General features: G+C 45.4%; 2 protein-coding genes across 11 annotated transcripts in view; one reads left to right on the forward strand and one right to left on the reverse strand.

The window, feature by feature from the left end:
* The window catches only part of ULK4 (unc-51 like kinase 4), a 512,778-nt gene extending 504,479 nt beyond the window's left edge, over positions 1-8,299 (forward strand). For 4 of the 8 annotated variants that reach the window (XM_046640162.1, XM_046640173.1, XM_046640193.1 and 1 more), the window contains 3 exons: positions 4,055-4,136; positions 7,122-7,245; positions 7,465-8,297. In XM_046640162.1, coding sequence (XP_046496118.1) covers positions 4,055-4,136; positions 7,122-7,245; positions 7,465-7,525 — 267 coding nt within the window. In that variant the 3' untranslated portion in view covers positions 7,526-8,297. Of the gene's footprint in view, positions 1-4,054; positions 4,141-7,121; positions 7,322-7,464 lie in introns of those variants that run through there. The other 4 variants (XR_006885343.1, XM_046640226.1, XM_046640183.1 and 1 more) reach the window with 4 other exon arrangements.
* A 4,421-nt stretch (positions 8,300-12,720) lies between these two features.
* The window catches only part of CTNNB1 (catenin beta 1), a 37,482-nt gene continuing 33,010 nt past the window's right edge, over positions 12,721-17,192 (reverse strand). Inside the window, exons 12-16 of one of the 3 annotated variants that reach the window (XM_046645753.1) lie at positions 16,417-16,567; positions 16,202-16,323; positions 15,045-15,105; positions 13,781-14,001; positions 12,721-13,316 (exon numbers count right to left, since the gene is read on the reverse strand). In XM_046645753.1, the coding sequence (XP_046501709.1) occupies positions 13,793-14,001; positions 15,045-15,105; positions 16,202-16,323; positions 16,417-16,567 (543 nt within the window). In that variant the 3' untranslated portion in view covers positions 12,721-13,316; positions 13,781-13,792. Of the gene's footprint in view, positions 14,002-15,044; positions 15,106-16,201; positions 16,324-16,416; positions 16,568-17,192 lie in introns of all 3 variants that reach the window. The other 2 variants (XM_046645667.1, XM_046645581.1) reach the window with 2 other exon arrangements.

Below are 17,192 nucleotides of genomic sequence, written 5' to 3' on the forward strand. Positions count from 1 at the left end.
CACCACAGCATGGCCACAGATGAGTGGTTTAGGTCTGCACCTGGGAACCAAACCTGGGCCACCAAAGTGGAGCACACAAAACTTAACCACCAGGCCACCAGGGCTGTCCCGATAATACTTTTCTTTTAGCACTTCAAAAATGTTGGGTCTCTTTCTTCTGACCTCAATGTGATGAGAAATCCACAGTAATGCAAATCATTGTTCTCCTACAAGTAATGCATCTTTTTTTTCCTGCCTGCTTTCAAGATTCTTTGTCTTCAGCAAGTTTGATTATGATGTGTTTGAGTATGGATTCTTTGGGTTTATCTTGTTTGAGATTTTCTCAACTTCTTGAATCAGTAGCTTTGTGTCTGTCATCACACTTGGAATAGTTTTAGCTATAATTTCTTCAAATACCTTTTCATCCCATTCATGCTTTGTCCTCTCATTCTGAAACTCCAATGACACAAACTTTTTGTTATTGTCCCACAGGTCCCTGAGGCTCTGTCCATTTGTGTTTTCAACCTTTTTCTCTCTGTTGCTGAGATTGGATCATTACTATTGACCTATCTTCAAGTTCACTGCCTCATTCCATTTTGCTAATGGATCCATTTGGTGTGGTTTAAAAAAATTTTTGGTATTATTATATTGTTAGTTCTAAAATTTCCACTTGATTCTCCTTTATCTATTCTATTCTTTTACATTCTATTCTATTTTAATACTTCATTCTATTTCAATGTTCTATCCTATTTTAATACTTGTTTCAAGAATGTTACATTCTATTTTTGTTTCTGCTTTTTCTCCCCAAATCCCCCCAGTACATAGTTGTATATTTTAGTTGTGGGTCCCTCTAGCTGTGGCATGTGGGACGCTGCCTCAACATGGCCTGATGAATAGTGCCATGTCCGTGCTCAGGATCCGAATCTGAGAAACCCTGGGCCACTGAAGCAGTGTGTGTGAACTTAACCACTTGGCCACAGGGCTGGCCCCTACATTCTATTTTAATACATGTTTTGAGAGTGTTAGTGATTGTTTGTTTTAGCATTTTTATAACACTTTAAAATCTTTGTTAGATAATCCAGCACTGTGTCATCTTATTATTTATTGTCTTTTCTCATGCGAGTAGAGATTTTCATGGTTGGTTGTATGTCAAGCAATTTTGGATTTTATCCTGGCTATTTTAAACACTACATTCTGAGACACTGTGCCTTGTTGAAACCCTACAGAGAACGTTGATACTTTTGTTTTAGCAAGCAGTTATGTTGGTGAGGTTCAGGCTGCAGGTTGGAATTGTGATTTCAATGTCAGGTCAGTTTCAAAGCATTTGCAATGCTATTTGGATCTATCTTGTGTGTCCATCTTCCAGGGGGTCAGTCTGGGATCTTGGCAGAGGTTTGTTAGCTCAGTTCTCTGAGTTTTTGCTATGCCAAAGTGGATTAGTTCCATGCATGCATAGGTTGAGGGTGAGCCTAGGAGTTCATAAAGAATTTTATGGGGTTGCTTTCTTGAGCTCTTCTCTATTCATTATTTTCCTAATACTTTCAGGTTCCCTGAGTCTCCCATTTTCTGTCTAGCCATAAACTGCTCACTTCCACAATTGTCATATCTGGGCCAAACACTGGGAGAACAGACAAAGGAAAAAGTTTTGCCTGGAGGCTTCTGTTGCTATTGCTGCCACCACTGCCACCACAGAATTTCCTGGGACCTGGGGCAAAAGAGAACTGAAGAAAAGGAAAGGGAAAAACCTGAGGGGTTGCATATACTCCCTCTAAGCTCTTGGGAGTTTTCTTTCCCATTCCTCAACCCTGGCTTCTGCCCTCTCTCTTCTGCCCCACAGTGCTCACTTCTGGGTGTGAACTTGTTGAGTTCAAGCTGAACTACACTGGAGGGAAAGAAGTGGTAAAATTCTCCGCCAGTCTTCAGTGTCCTTCCCCAATCTGCCTGCTGCTGTTTACTTTTCATTGTTCTCAAATAGCTGTGCTGTGCATTCTGTTCAGGTTTTATAGTTGCAGTCAGAGGGAGAGAAAGGGTGGCGTGTGTTTTCTCTGTCTCACCCAGAACTAGAACCTCTGACTGATATTATTTTAATTTTTATTTTCTAATTAGCTCATCTTTATATACAGGATAACAGTTGCTATTGTTAGAGTTCAGTTAAGTGGCCAAATCACATCGTTTTCAATTAATTCCTTTGGCTTTGTTTATGCCTACATCTCTGTCAGCTGCACATGATGCTATTTTGGTCTCTTCCTTTGATCACATAATTCTCACTTTATTTTTCTATTTGTACCTTCTAACCAACCTTGTGAGTGAATATAGTCTTGTTATCTCTTTGCAACTTGTGGGGTGATTATCTTGTCTCTACACATGATCCCCTGGTAAGGCTGGTTGGGGCAGTGAGTCTGGATGTAGCTCAACTGAGCTGTATGAGGCAAGTTTTGAGAAAAATCAGGTGGGCATCCTCACTGAAGACCCCTCAGGGGGCCGGCCTGGTGGCGCAGTGGTTAAGTTTGCACGTTCCGCTTCAGCAGCCTGGGGTTCACTGATTTGGATTGCGGGTGTGGACCTACACACTGCTTGTCCAGCCATGCTGTGGCAGGCGTCCCACATATAAAGTAGAGGAAGATGGGCACAGATCTTAGCTCAGGGCCAGTCTTCCTCAGCAAAATGAGGAGGATTGGCGGCAGATGTTAGCTCAGGGCTAATCTTCCTCAAAAAAAAAAAAAGACCCCTTCATTATAAGTTTGTGCTTACTTCAGACATAATTGAACTACAGCTGACACTGTCAAACAGCAGCCTTTGAACTCATCAAGTTGGGTGTAACTGCAGAAAAAAATTACATGCAGCTCTTTTAAGATGCAAATCTTTGCAGAAATCACACCTGATGCAGTTGAGTTGGCAGCTGGTCTCTGGCACACTCAGGAAGTGGGATAGGATCTCAGTGGAGGTGAAATTTGTTCACACGTAATTCAGAGTCCACGTTAAAGTTTAATTACCCCTGTGACATTCCTATCACCATGAGTGATTGATTAAGAAATGTTCAGCCTCTTCTTGAGAATCAGAGAGATGATAATGCAGCGTCGGTTGCTATGATCAAGTGGAAAGACATAGAACACTTGAGCACTGGGGTCAGCTGAAGCTAGCCTGGTTCCAGCTTCATGGTGGGGATAGGATAAGGCTCCATGTGTACTGCTGTAGTGGCCCCTTAATCTCAGTAAGCCTCCGTTCCCTCATCTGTAAAACACACCACATGCTTACTTTGCAAGGTGAGGCTGTTGAAAAGAATAAATGGGAAAACGTACAGGAACCTGCAGAGCCTTCTGAAATGCAAAGTGCCATACAACTGTTTCTTACAAAAAATTTTTTAAATAACAAAGGGCAAAAATAGGACATGCGTGGTGAATTAAGAGGAGCAAGTCCAGTCCTAGAATCAAGGTTCATTCCTAAAACCCTCGTCTCTCTGCCTCGCAGGACATGGACTCATTTTATGGCAAGGCTGACTCAGGAGGTCTCGGGAAGCCCAGTCTGGGTCAGCACCCATCCGAGGCCCTTCCTGAGTTTATGATTCTGCATGTAGGTGCTGCAGAGTCTTGGATGCCTGAGTGTTTTTCCAGTTTCTCCCAGGACTGTGGCAGTTAGCAAGGGCACACTTCCCTGGGCACCTGGGATCATCAGGCACCCAGAATCATGATCCTTTTGTCCATATGAAGAGGTTGTGTTGGGCTCAGTGCCCCACGGATGCAAGGACCCACAGGGTCCAGGCCCTGACAACTGGAAAGTTCACTCACTCATAATTTGCTTTGGAAAGTTCAGGATTCCAAACACAGACACTCCTGAGGGACTCACAGGAGGCACCCCATCATGACCTGGCACATCTCCAGCCCCAGTGCACAACCTCATGCTTACCCCCAAGGGTCACTGCTGTCTGCCTTTATCCCCATGGTCAGCAGTCCCCTGGGGGGTGGGGCTCAGGGCATACACCCCAATGCCACAGATAGCCTGAGACTCAGGATGCCCATCCAATGGGGCGTGAGTCAGGGATGGGCCAGCCGACCACTTTCTTCTCCTTCCCTTGCAGATCACCTCCAATGAGAAGCACCTGGAGAGCCTCAAGAATGCGGGCAGCCTCCTGCGCGCTCTGGAGTGGCTGGCCCCAGCTGGTAGGTAAGTAGGCGCAGGAGGAGCAGTGCTGTCTACTTGGGCTCAGCAAACACTCTCACCCATTCCTTTCTTGCTTCCTCTCCCCCTATTCCCCCTACACACCAGGAACCACCACCTTCCAGCCTGTCATTGCTTACTGAGATCCCTCCCAGTGTGAGAAGGGCCACTCTGCCCCTCTGCCCCATGGGAATCCCACTTTGCAGGTGGTGGTGGGGTTAACAAGGAGAAGAAGAAAAGTAGAATGTCTTAGTCCTTATGGGGGAGGCAATATTCCCATCTCTAGAGAAGAGAAAGGGGGAGGGGAGTGGATTATGATCAGGTGGGAGGGGACACCAGATGGGAGATATGATGAACCTTTTAAGAAAGGCAGTACCCAGCCTTTGCACACATGCCGCCGTCAGCAGCCTGGGCCACAGGCATCACTACCACCACCTTGCAGATGGTCTGGAGGCCCAGACAGAGCTGGGGTCAGAACCCACAGCTCAGCCCACTCGACAGCACCAGGCTGCCTTCCTTGGCCAGATCTTCAGAGGGAACAGTTGGGACTTACAGAACAGACTATTTGACACAGAATCTGACAGTGTGAGGTTAGGTCAGCCTTCCAATCCTCAGCTCTGCAGTTAGTATGTCTAGAAGGTCCTAGAAGTGAGGTGCAGAGACCAGGGCAGCCCCATCACCCAGCAGTGTGTTACATACTGTGAAGATAGGAGCTGACATCTAGCCAGCGCCACAGTGATGCTGATGCTTGGCGGAGTGAGGGCCACAGGAAGGGTTCATCCCACAATGACATGCACCCGACACGCCCCCCCACAACCCCTGAATTAAGAGGCGGAGGTGGTGGGGGTAGGGCATATAAGTCTTAGTTTATTTAAAACATTAGTGCCAAGTGACCAAAGAAAAATTGCACAGGATAAGGAGAAAGTTGCCCCCAGGTGCCTATCGTTTAGTCAGCTGGTGCCATGTAATGGTCCACCGAGTATGACAGCACCAGAGTCCGGCATGTGGTGGGGGTTCAAGAGGTTTGACTAAGGACTCAGTGAATGCAGTCACCCCTCCTCCCTCAGGCCATTGCTCCCGGAGCTGAGGGAGGTGGCCAGAGCTTGTGGTGGCCACAGTCCCCTGAGCCCCACGTGCTCTCCTCACCCTGGGGAGAAGCCCACACTTCCTAAGGGGTAATGGGCTTCTGTGGGTATGCAAGAGATGGAATGTGCCTGGCATTTCCTAGTAGTTTGTTTTCAGAACCACAGTGTTCTGTGAAATCTGCTTCCTGGTGTTTTGGGTTTGGTATTAATTTGAAGAAAGATACGTGGTTAAGGAATTGCTGAGAAGGTGAATCTGTGAAGGCTCAGCTCCAACCAGCCTTTTTGCATTTAATTTTGCATTTAATTCTGGGTGGGGAACGGGGTCACCATCTCCTGGCCTATCCCACCCCCTTTCCTTTTTAGTTTAAGCCAAAGAAATGGCTTCTTATCCATGGTTCCCGTGAGGCGAGGAAAAGGACAGGCTGACTTTGATGGGAAGGGCCCCTCATCCCCCTGGTGAACCCCTGTGGAATAAGGCATGGACAGTGACTCCATGGGCTGGGCCACAGGTCTTTTGCTAGACTGGTTTGTGAGAAGCCTGTGATGTCCATCCCCAGGGATCCTGGCCTTGTGTAAACAGCTGTGATGAAGCCACTCTGAGCAGGTTTGTGCTGAGGAGGGAATGGGAGAGCCACTGGGAGGAGTGGAGCTTAGTGGATAGCTCTTGAAAGCCTTCCTCTCCAGTGCCTGCCTTTGTGGGACTCCTCACCTGGCAGAGTCCTCCGTCTGCCTTTAGGCCAAAGCCAGCACATCCTAATGCTGCACCAGTTTGGGAGAGCTGGACCCAAAATTGGACTTAATGCGTCAAAACAAGGCTCAGTGCTCCGTGAAGCTGCCGGCTGCTGGCCTCTTCTGCACCCCACTCAACGCTCCAGGAACTAAAATGTCTATCCCAGACAGATCTCGTCTGGGTGGGGAGGTGGTTGTTCTGAAGTTGTCTTGTTTGGGCTTGTTCAGATGGCCCAACAAGAAAAGGTTTTCTGATGTTGACCAAGACTGAGTGGATGGCTGTGTTCTCGGTTCTGATGTGGCTCTGCCAGAGGTTGGTGTGCCCTCTTTACCAGTCACTGGGCCTTTTGGGGCTGCTCTGGTGGGCAGGGTGGGTAGCATGAACTCCACCAGAGTCGCCTGGAATCAGCCAGGAGCAGGCCAAGTTCAAACACATTCCTGCCGTCCCTCGGGACCTTTGATGCGCAGAGCAGGAATGCGTGGCAGCATCTCGCGACCGCAGCCCTGTTCCACTGCGACCCACCTCTTTTATGCAGCCTCCCCATTTGGTTATTTGGCAACAGCTCTATTTCTGTGTAGTCAGGAGTATGCCACAAGCTAATTTTATACTTCAAGGCACACTGCTATGTGTCATTCTTTTTTTGCTAACAGTTGTTAAGGCACAGGTTTAAATGTCTCTCAAACAATTTGCCCCAGTAACAAAATTTCCATTTTAAGCTCTTAATTGCACATCCACACCTATGAGAATAAGAAACCCAAAGCTCTGGCTGATTGGCCAGGAAGTGGCAACATGGAACAGGGAGTCAATGTTTAGAGCGGATCTGGGATCTTTGCCGTTTCACACAAGTCATCTGCAGGTAGGCCCAATGCAGGACCCGGGAAGGGTCTGGCTGCTGGCTTGCCTTTACAGCTCAGCGTCAGTGCACCTGCCCAAGGTGGTTCAGACGTGGAGTGGAGGCCAGGAGCTCAGACCTAGCTCAGTAGTGCAGGCATGGCCAGTTCTGAGCCCCACTGGGAATCCTGTTTCTGTTTCTCAAGATCATGTGCAGGGGCAGCTCTAGGAAGCAGCTGGTCGATCAGATATTTGGATGCAAGAGAGGCCAGCCCCTTTGAGAGAGGGGGCATTTATATCCTGGAGATGTCTAAGTATTTCTACTCTGGTTTTTCTCACAGTTCGTCTGCTGACAGTGCTGTGGCTTCCTTGGCCCTGGAAATCCTCCAAGCTGTTGGACACTAGGCAAGAAGGCACTTGGCATAAGCCTGCCCTACAGCACCAACCCTTGGCTACACAGGCAAGGTCAGCTCCCAAGCACATTTGCCACATGGCCACCTACAGCTGTATTGGGGCCTAATAAAGTCAGCTGAACCCAGAACCTTCTGGCTGATGTGTTCTCATTAGCTCTGGGCCCTAGAAAACCAACTCACAATAGACCTCCTGGGTTCCTGTGGGATACAGCCAGAAACCCCAGGTTTGCTAGCTGTTCTCAGACTGTTCTTTCCTCTCTGTGTGGACCAGACAGGGCTCCTCTACAGCCTGTGCTAATCAACTGGATGAGAAACTGCAGTCCTCAGCCTGATGGCACCTGTAAACGTTTGTCTCTCCTCCGAAGTTTTACAAGGCGGGACTAGGTATGAACGCTCTCCCAGCTGCAGCTCCAGAGCGAGCTTTGGAAGCTAGTTTTTGCCTCTTCCTCCCACTTTTACCTGCCTGCATTTCTTCATTTCAGGAACAAACTGATTCCAAGAATCCTAGGGAGGACTGGGCAAGACTCCACTAACAGGCACAGGTAGTTAAGTTTGTGTAAGGGAATGCAAAACGCTGGCTTCCTTGAAGGTCTGCCCATCTAGATGGGATGGCAGTATCAAAGTAGAATCATCTCCCCAATTTCTACCAATTACCCCGTTATATCCTTACAACCTTTCCAGCTGCTTCTTATGTTCCCTCACACATAAACCTTTAGAATCTCCTATGTAAGGGTCAAGCCCATGAAAGTATTTGGTAGACACTGTAGAAAGGTAAAGGGACTGTTGTACTGAGACAGGCTTATTCTTAAATCTGGAGTGGAAGATAGGGTGGGTCCTGGGCAGCTGGAACCAGCTGGGCAAGTTGAGGCCATTCCATTCCTTGGCCTCTTTGGGGCCTCAGTTTCCCCATCTACAAAATGAAAGGGTTAATCAATAGCTGCTCCCCCTCTCCTGGCCCCAGTGCTCTCTGCTTCTCTAGGAGAGGGGATTTGCCCCATAACAAACATTGCCCAAAGCCCAGATGGGACCTTGTCCCAAGCAGCAGCAGCAGCCACCACCATGCAGGTGGAACAAGCAGAAGTGGCACCCATGTGGTCGCACAGCTGGCCCCATCTATGGCATCACGAGAAGCTGGTCATGCCATCACCAACAGCCCCACTTTGCCCGCCACAGGAATCTGGGTAGTTTGCCAACTTCCGTTTGGCTTTGTAATGAAGACAGCAGCTCTGTGCCCAACTCTATGAAAGGCATGTATGTCAGTTACCTTACTTAATCACAACCTGCAAAGCAGGGCTTCTTAGCTTCATTTCTTAGATGAGAAAACAGGCTCAGAGGAGCCAGTCTACTTGCTCAGTTCAACTCGGGACTCTGACTCCATAGCCAGTGTGTCCCACAGTGGTGTCCAGAGCTTGAGCTGTAAATAGTTGGGGTATAGGAGGGTGTCCCACCCAGAAGCAGGCAGTTTCATTTGATCTCTCATAGCCTCCTTACTGCCCCTGATGAGGAGACCCCCATGTTAAATCCTGCTGGGCACTGTGCCCATCACCAGACTCTGCCCTCTTGTGGCCCTGGCCTGGGTGGATCTGCCTGTGCTCCAGTGGGGTCGGGGGAGCAATGGAGCAGCCAGAGGCTTAGCCTTCAGCTCCAGTTGGCTTGGCCTGCTGGGTCCAGGAACAGGCCCAGGTCTCCCTGCTTTCCCAGGAAATCTGTTCTCTCCCTTTGTTCACTTCTTGGGGAACCACTCAAGAATTTTGGGCCTGCCTGGAGTCCTCCCAGAAGGTATTTCAGAACAGTGGAAGATTCTTCTTTCCCCTTTTCAATTGAGCAGGGAGGAGTCTTTGTTGTTCACGGTAAAATGGGAAGGTTTTAACATTCTAGAACCATTTTGTTGAGTGGACCATTCCTGGCCCTGACACCCACAGCACTGTCTGAGGAAGGGCTATCTGAGTAGGCAAAGGGCAAGGAGATGATATGGTCCTAAGCAGGGCTACTGCCCTCAAGGGTGCTCAGTCCAGGGTGCCAGGGCACTAAAGCCAGCCTATGCCAAGCCTGCACCCCGGTGTGAGGCTGTCCTCCTGGAGTTAAGGGATCCTTTTTGTCATTCTCACAAAGGTGCCAAATGGAAAGCAGCAGCCCCAGTCCCAGTAAGCTAAGAGGCTTGGACACGAGCAAGCTGGCTGAGTGGGTAGGAGGCAGCTGAGGGTGATAACCCTTCCCTGCGCCCTCCCCATGCTAGAGGCCCAAACCCTCATATTGGCTTCCCAGGCTGGCTCCAATTCTGAGAGGAGCTGGGCCCTGGCCCCCCATCGGAGATCTCAGGATTCTTGCAGTGGCACTGGGCCAGACCCGGGCACTCGCCTACTGGCCCCTCCCCTGCCCACCACCTCCAAGCTTCAGCTATTTGCTAACTGGCTACAACCCACTGACTGAGCCTCTCCAGGGACGGTATCACTGAAGTTGCAGAGGTGGAAGGCAGCAAGAGCATTAGGGGGAAGGGGAGGACCAGGGGAGTGGCTACACAGGGCTACCTTCTTTCCTTCCCTCCACTAACAGCAGGCCCAAACTTCAAGACCTTGCCTTAACTTCCAGCTTGAGAGTAGGTGCCCAGTAAGCTGTCCCTGTGAAGCGCCATTTGGGGTGACTCTGGCCACAGGTGTTCTGAGAGGAACTGACAATCATCTGGGGCAGATAAGGAGGTGGGTCTGTAGGATGCAGCAACAGAATTTACTGTCTGATGGTTCTTTGCACTTGTCTAGCTCTTCATGTTTCCCATATTACCGCATGAGGTCCCCAGGTCAATTCTGTGAATGCAGGGCATGCATATCCCTGTGGGATCTGGTGGCTGAGGCTCCTGTCTAAGGTGAGTGAAAGGAGGAACTGGGTCTTTCCTGCTTCCACTTGAAGCAAGATTCCCTTTTTCCTCCCTCCACTAGCAACAGAAAAATATGTAGAAATCTCTGATATATGGATATATGCAGGGCCTGGGGAAGGAACTAATAGGAAAGAGGGGAAGGAAGGAAGCTACAAAAGCCCAAAGAAATGGGGTTGGCCCTGTGGGAGAGCTCTGGAGTGGGGTGGGGACAAGACTAGCCAAAGTTTAGGAAGCCCCCAAAGCCTCCAGCGTCCATGGGGCTGAAAGGAGGGAAGTGTGGGAACAAGAAGCAAAAAACCATGGCCTAGAATAAGGACCAGGGAGGTGGGGAGTCCTGATGTAACCTGGAAGGAAAACAACTGGCCTTTTAAATCCTGCTTCTGGCCTCTTATCGGGGGCTTGATGTGGAGGTGGTAGAGGCAGCCTATCACCTCCCTCTAGCTTACCAGAGTCTCGTGGGGTGGGGAGGTGGAAGGGACTCCACATAGGATGCTGATGGCTAAGAAAAAGGAAGCACGACCTTTTCAGTCCCATCCTCATTCCCCCTATCACTTTGTAATTGCATTTGGTGGTTGATTCACTCAAGGGAAGGAAAAGCAGTTAGATTCTCACCTGCCAGAACAAAACAGTCGATCGACTTGGCTCTCTTTGCTTTACACACCGAAGAGCACAATTCAGATCTTCTGTGTTTATTAATCAAAACAAGAATTAAAGAACATATTTATCTCAAGTTCTTTCACTGTCAAGGATTCAGATTATCAGATCAAAGCCTCATGTCTAGAACATTTGCTCCAACATGGAAAAGCTTTTCTTTAGCTCAGTGGTGGTGACTGCAATGGGATCAAATGTCCTATGCACCTCTGTTCCCAGGTGACCACTATTCTGATTTTTGTAATAATCTAATCACCTCCTTGCTTCTTAGTTTTACCATCGAAGGATGATTTCTTTAAAATAGTTTGCGCTTTTTTGGGATCAGTGAAGTCCTACAGCATGCATTTGTGACTTGCTTTTTTTCGATAGTATATTTGAGATATACTATTAATTATGTAAAGCTGTAGCTTTTTACTGCAGTATGGCCATTCTCTTGTATGAATAAAGTGATCATTGGACACATGGGCTTCCAGTGTGGGCTGTCACACAGTGCCCTACAGCAAGCCATACTAGAGCTTGAGGCAAAAGAAAAATCATTAATTTAAAATTTTGATTTTTGTTGGTCATGGACTTTTTTCTGCATTAATTTCAGTTTTATCCAAATAGCTGGTCAATTGTTCCTCACCTTTACTAAAAAGTCCCTCAGTTTCACACTGACCTCCAGTGCTACCTCTAAAGTAATGTCCGTGTCTACATCTTCATCTGTTTCCATCCCTATGCCAGTAACAGTGTTAACTACCTCTAGTCAGGCCCTGACAGCTGGCAGGCAAGTCTTCCACTCTCATTCTTCACAAATGTCTTGGTTATTCTTGGCCCTTTGTACTTTTTAAGTACAATGCAGAACCACCTTGTTGAATCAGATTAACTTTCATATTAAGTTTTTAAATGGAACTTCAAAACTGATTTTAGGCAAAGCTCTGAAAATGTTTTCTGGTTTTAAAAGTTCTTTTCTTTAAATGAAACACCCTGCTGTGTTGCTTATGTTAAGCTTCTTGCACTACTGGCTTGGTTCTGTCTGTCCTGCACTGGCGGCAGAACCTGAGACCTACTACCTCGGCAGGTGGGCACAGGTTTCCTCTCCAATCCCAATTACATTTTAGACCACAGTGAAGAATTTCAGGCTTTCACAAAAGATCTTTCCCAGATGAAGCTGATATTCAACAAAAAGGAAGTGAATATGTATTTATCTAGTAATTATGATCTTAATAAAATAAAAATACACAGTAAATCAGAATCAGCTCTCCCTAAGCACAGAACACTTCTTTTACTGTTTTTAAATACCAAAACACAAGTCTTAACAGGTCTACTAACTCTGCCCTAAAGGATGAACTAAGCTTGTCAGACCTACCACCAGGATCACAGGATCACCTGGCAGACGGTGTGAAAGAAGTCTGGTTCTCTCTGATTATGTGCAGATAAACACTGACACTTAAACCATCTTAATTATCAGTTCAAAGTGGAGTTGAAAGAATTCCCCTCTCCAAATGAGTCACACTGCTTGAAGTCCAAATCCAGGTAGTTACTTCTTCATTATCACCTTAATGGAATGAAACCATCTGATGGCATTTGGGGTGGGGGGATGCCTATTTGGCCTTCAGTTTTGGTCTCTGTAGCCCAAAGACTAGATGCCTTTGAACTGAGGTGGCCTTTTGTCACCTGGGCAAAATTATACACATGACCACAGCAAGAGGCCAAGCAGGAGTCTTGGCCACAGGCTCTAAAGCCTGTGTCCTTGAGCTGAAGATGGTGGAATCTCCCCTCTTACACAAGCTCAGAATCAATCACAATGTCAAGGCTGAATGAAACACTTTTTGGTGCAATTTAACCCAGAGCCAAGTGCTAAAGAAAGTTGGCAGACAATCCCATCTGGAGGTAAAGCTCTCTCTATCATTACAACTTAAATTATTTCTCTATGTGTTTTCCTCAGGATGAAGTTGAGTTGAATAAGCTTACTACCCTCACAAACCATTTAATTAATAACAAGGAAAAAAAGGTGACACAATCGAATGAATTAAAAGTTTAATTCTGAACCATTTTTATAACCGCATTTTCTCTTGAAGCATCGTATCACAGCAGGTTACAACAACTTTGGGATAAAAGGCAACTGGTAAACTGTCCAAAACAAGGTTCCAAATAACACCTCTTACTGATTTACCCTACCCATACATATCCCAAATAAAGTTTTTGATCAAAAACATGAAATAGATCCACCTGCTTATTTTAAGCATATTAAAAAGGAAACTAATTGGACCATTTCTATTTGTCTATTTTATACAAAAAGGCTACACAATGTTACACTTTATTCAGATTACAATTAGAGTGATTATGAATTAGTGTTCTACACCATTACTCAGTTCTTAAAAATTAGAAATTGCTGTAGCAGTATTCACTATAACTTAACACTACAAGAGACTTAAAAACTAACAGTTACTGCAAAAAAATTAAAGAGCTACTTCAAAGCAAGCAAAGTCAGTACCATTACAGATATTAAAAAAAAATTAACAAGCAAGGCTAGAGTTTGATAAATTCCATCTTGTGATCCATTCTTGTGCATTCTTCACTTCTTGAGTCACTCCCAAAATCCATTTGTATTGTTACTCCTCGACCAAAAAGGACCAGAACAAAAAGTTTACTTCAATTGTTCCCATAGGAAACTCAGCTTGGTTAGTGTGTCAGGCACTTTCTGAGATACCAGCCCACCCCTCGAGCCCTCTCAGCAACTCTACAGGCCAATCACAATGCAAGTTCAGACAATACAGCTGTATAAAGAGAGAAAGGCTGCTATTAATGTTTAAAACAGCAAATGTTACTCATTTGAGTATTAAGTTGCAAAAGCTGTGGCAAAAAACATTAAAGTTAATAACTTCCACACATGACCACGTAACAACCAGAAATCTGAGAACATTCAAATGTTCCAAGACATCTCCTTCCAAAGTATGTATCTGTTTTTGTGGCAGATTTACAAATAGGCCTAAACCACTCCCACCCTACCAACCAAGTCTTTCTGAAGTTCTGTAGGCAGAGTAAAAGTATTTTACCCAAACTGGCTTTTTTAACTTCTTACCTAAAGGATGATTTACAGGTCAGTATCAAACCAGGCCAGCTGATTGCTGTCACCTGGAGGCAGCCCATCCATGAGGTCCTGGGCATGCCCCAGATCTGGCAGCCCATCAACTGGATAGTCAGCACCAGGGTGGTGGCCACCCATCTCATGCTCCATCATGGGGTCCATACCCAAAGCATCCTGGCCGTATCCACCAGAGTGAAAAGAACGATAGCTGGGATCTAGAAGAGTCGGGGTGGTGACAAAATGGTCAAAGGCGAGAGAAAGCGGAGAAAGACATAAAAGTTAACACTGAGGTTAGGGGCATCCAAAGGCAGTGTACTCATTAGAAAGCACTGCTTTCTTGCCTCTTCAACATCTACCTTTCTTTAGCCAAGTAATTATCCAGTGCCAGGCTACCCATAAGGCCACAACAGACAAAGTCTGTTTCCACCATAGGCAGATCAGCAGTTTACCCCTGAACATTTGCATTTACCCAGGCAGAGGCATAAGTTTCCTGAGGAGGAGCAGCAGCAATCTACTGTGTATGACCACCTAGGCATCGAGAAGTCATGGGTAGGAGATGAAGGCAATAACAAGGAAGTCTGGCAGATGTAATCTATCTGTTGAAAAGTCCAGGTGACACCCACAAAAGTAGTGAGAAAACTCAAGATACTGTATCCAATTAAACCTTTTCATGTTTTATCTTAAGGGGTGAGATTTATCTATCTGTCAAGAAGAACCTTATGAGCTTTAGTGGTTTAATAATTAGGAAAAACCAGTTAAGGTTATAAATTTAACATGAATAGTTATAACTGTTAGTGGTTTACCCCATGCTCCATATCTCTGTTACCCAAATCTGAATTAGATTTTTCAGAAAACCCTGATAATGCAACTACATAAATACCCAAGATCTGAGCTTGGGGACAGAAGCTTCCCATACTCTCACTTCCTGGGTGGGGTGTAGACACAGGTATTATGGATTTTCTGACCAAAAACAGGGGAATAAAAAGCCAGGCAACTTCTAACATCCTGCACTACAGAGGCCTGGCACTAGTGACACATCTTTGTTGGTGTGATCCTGTTGCTTACTCGGTGTGTGGCTCAGAATTCCCTATGTTCCATTAAAGATACTGTTGCTGACTCTGAATTTAAGAATTGCCTTTAATTGCTGCCACTACATTCCTGCCAACAGTGGTTTCCCAGATGAGCAAACCAGCTCTTTTGATAAGGCTTTGGAACTGTAGCTTGACCTGGAATTAATCGACAAATATGAGAAACATACCATCCTGGCGATATCCAAGGGGTTCTCCCTGGGCACCGATATCAAGTCCAAGATCAGCAGTCTAGATAAACAGGTACAATGTAAAGAAAAATGAAAATTCTCAACTTAAGCATGTTTTCAAAATATTACAGAGTATACTTTATTTTCAGATTACGAAAGGAACAAAAAACTCAAAGACCGTAGAAATACTTAGAAAATACAGAATTACTTCAAAATACATTAGTATACAATACAGAAGTACTTCAAACTCCACCCCTCAAAGATTAACCACTGATAGAGAAACATGTTTTCTCATTGAACACAGTATTAAAAGTAGTCACTACTTTATTCTTTCAGCAAATATACATAAAGTGCTTACTATGTGCCAGAGTACCGTTCTAGGTGCTAGAGATACAACTGTAAACAAAACAGGCAAAATGTCTAGCCCAAACAGGAGATGCTACAAACAGGTATGTTATAGGAAAGAAGATTTTTAGCCTGAGCAGCTAGAAGGACGAACTTGCCATTAAGTGAGATGGAGAAGACTATGAAAGGAACAGGTTTGCGGAAGGGGGTGGGTAGGAAAGTTCAGAGCTCAAGTTAGAACATGTTAAGATTGCCTATTAAAAATCCAACTAACACATTCCTCACTCTTTGGCAATCTGCTTTTTATTTTCCCACCTAACAATATATAGGATCACTTTCCACTCATTCAACAAATATAATGCACTGTATGTATGCCCCGTAATTGAATAAACTTTCAGGGTGGTTCAAATGTTTCACTGAACAACTCTGTACTGAGGACAAATACTGAAGACAAATGCATAGAAGTTCAACCAGAAAAGCAGATGAAAAACTGAGCATTTTTTAAAAAGAAAAGTATCGGTAAATTGACCTCCACCTACATTGCCTCTTTCCTTACACCCTATTGAAAAATATTGTTAAACCCAGTAACTTTTTCCTCTATCTCCCTTATAAATTCTAATGTTAAGCAACATAACTTGTTTGTTCTCAACAGGCTGTTTAAAGCTATAGTTCTTCCTCACAGCAGTTGCTAAGACAGCATGAAGGATGAACATTCAAACCAAGGACATAGTGCAAAGGAACCTCTTTTGAGGGGAAACCACTGCCTTACCTGTTCTAGCAAACTACCAGATAAATGTGCTCACAATGCCTACCTCATTCCAAGCCATTGGCTCCGTTCTGAAGAGGGAACTGGTCAGCTCAACTGAAAGCCGTTTCTTATAATCCTGTGGCTTGTCCTCAGACATTCGGAATAAAACAGCAGCTGCATATGTTGCTGGGAGAGGATGGGGAAAAAATGGCCCTTGAGGAAAAGCTGAGGCTTCGCTATAAACACCAAGCTAAAGGCTCTGGTTCCTTTTCTACTTACCCACACCTTCATTCCTAGAATGAAGTAATTCTGTCAGAGGAGCTGTGGCTCCCTCAGCTTCAATAGCTTCTGCGGCCTCTTTGTCCTGAGCAAGTTCACAGAGGACCCCTGCAGCTACTCTTTGGATATTTTCAATGGGAGAATAAAGTAGCTAAGGAGAAAACACACAGAAATAAAACCTAATTAAATCTGAAGTCAAAACATGGCAAGCACCCCACTGTGATGCAAACATTCCCACTTCAGAGTGTAAGCAGCATTCGCACTACTTGTATTAAAATCATATTCTCTAAAATTTATGTTCCAGGGTTTTTAATGCTCTGGAGCACTGGTGTTGTGGAATATTTTTAGCTATAAACCCTTTCTTCAGACAGTTTTAGTCGAGCTAAGATTTGGAAAACCCAGAGGTGGTTGGAAGCCTGTGCTCTGGCAGCTCAGACCAGCACTCCCCCCTCCAAAACTGAGCACCCTGAAAAGTAAAGTCTGCACCCTCTTTTTTAAGGCTCTACTCCCAGTGTTTCTCCTACTGCCCAAGAAAATTGAAAGGAAGTTTCATAAAATTAAATGTATTCAACTTAAAGGACACTACACATTGAGATTCTATTTTTTGTACTTTGGTGGGGGCATGGGCAGTATTGTCATTTTATAAATGGTGATAGTAGATGAAAAATTAAATGTTGGTGCACCTATTTTGGCCCCTAATTTTCTGAAATTCTGCTTGTCATTAAAATCCTGAAATATTATGGACACATAAAATCTAACACCTCACTTAAAACCAA

This window comes from Equus quagga, chromosome 1, assembly GCF_021613505.1.
Source record: "Equus quagga isolate Etosha38 chromosome 1, UCLA_HA_Equagga_1.0, whole genome shotgun sequence".
In the NCBI taxonomy this organism is placed as follows: domain Eukaryota; kingdom Metazoa; phylum Chordata; class Mammalia; order Perissodactyla; family Equidae; genus Equus; species Equus quagga.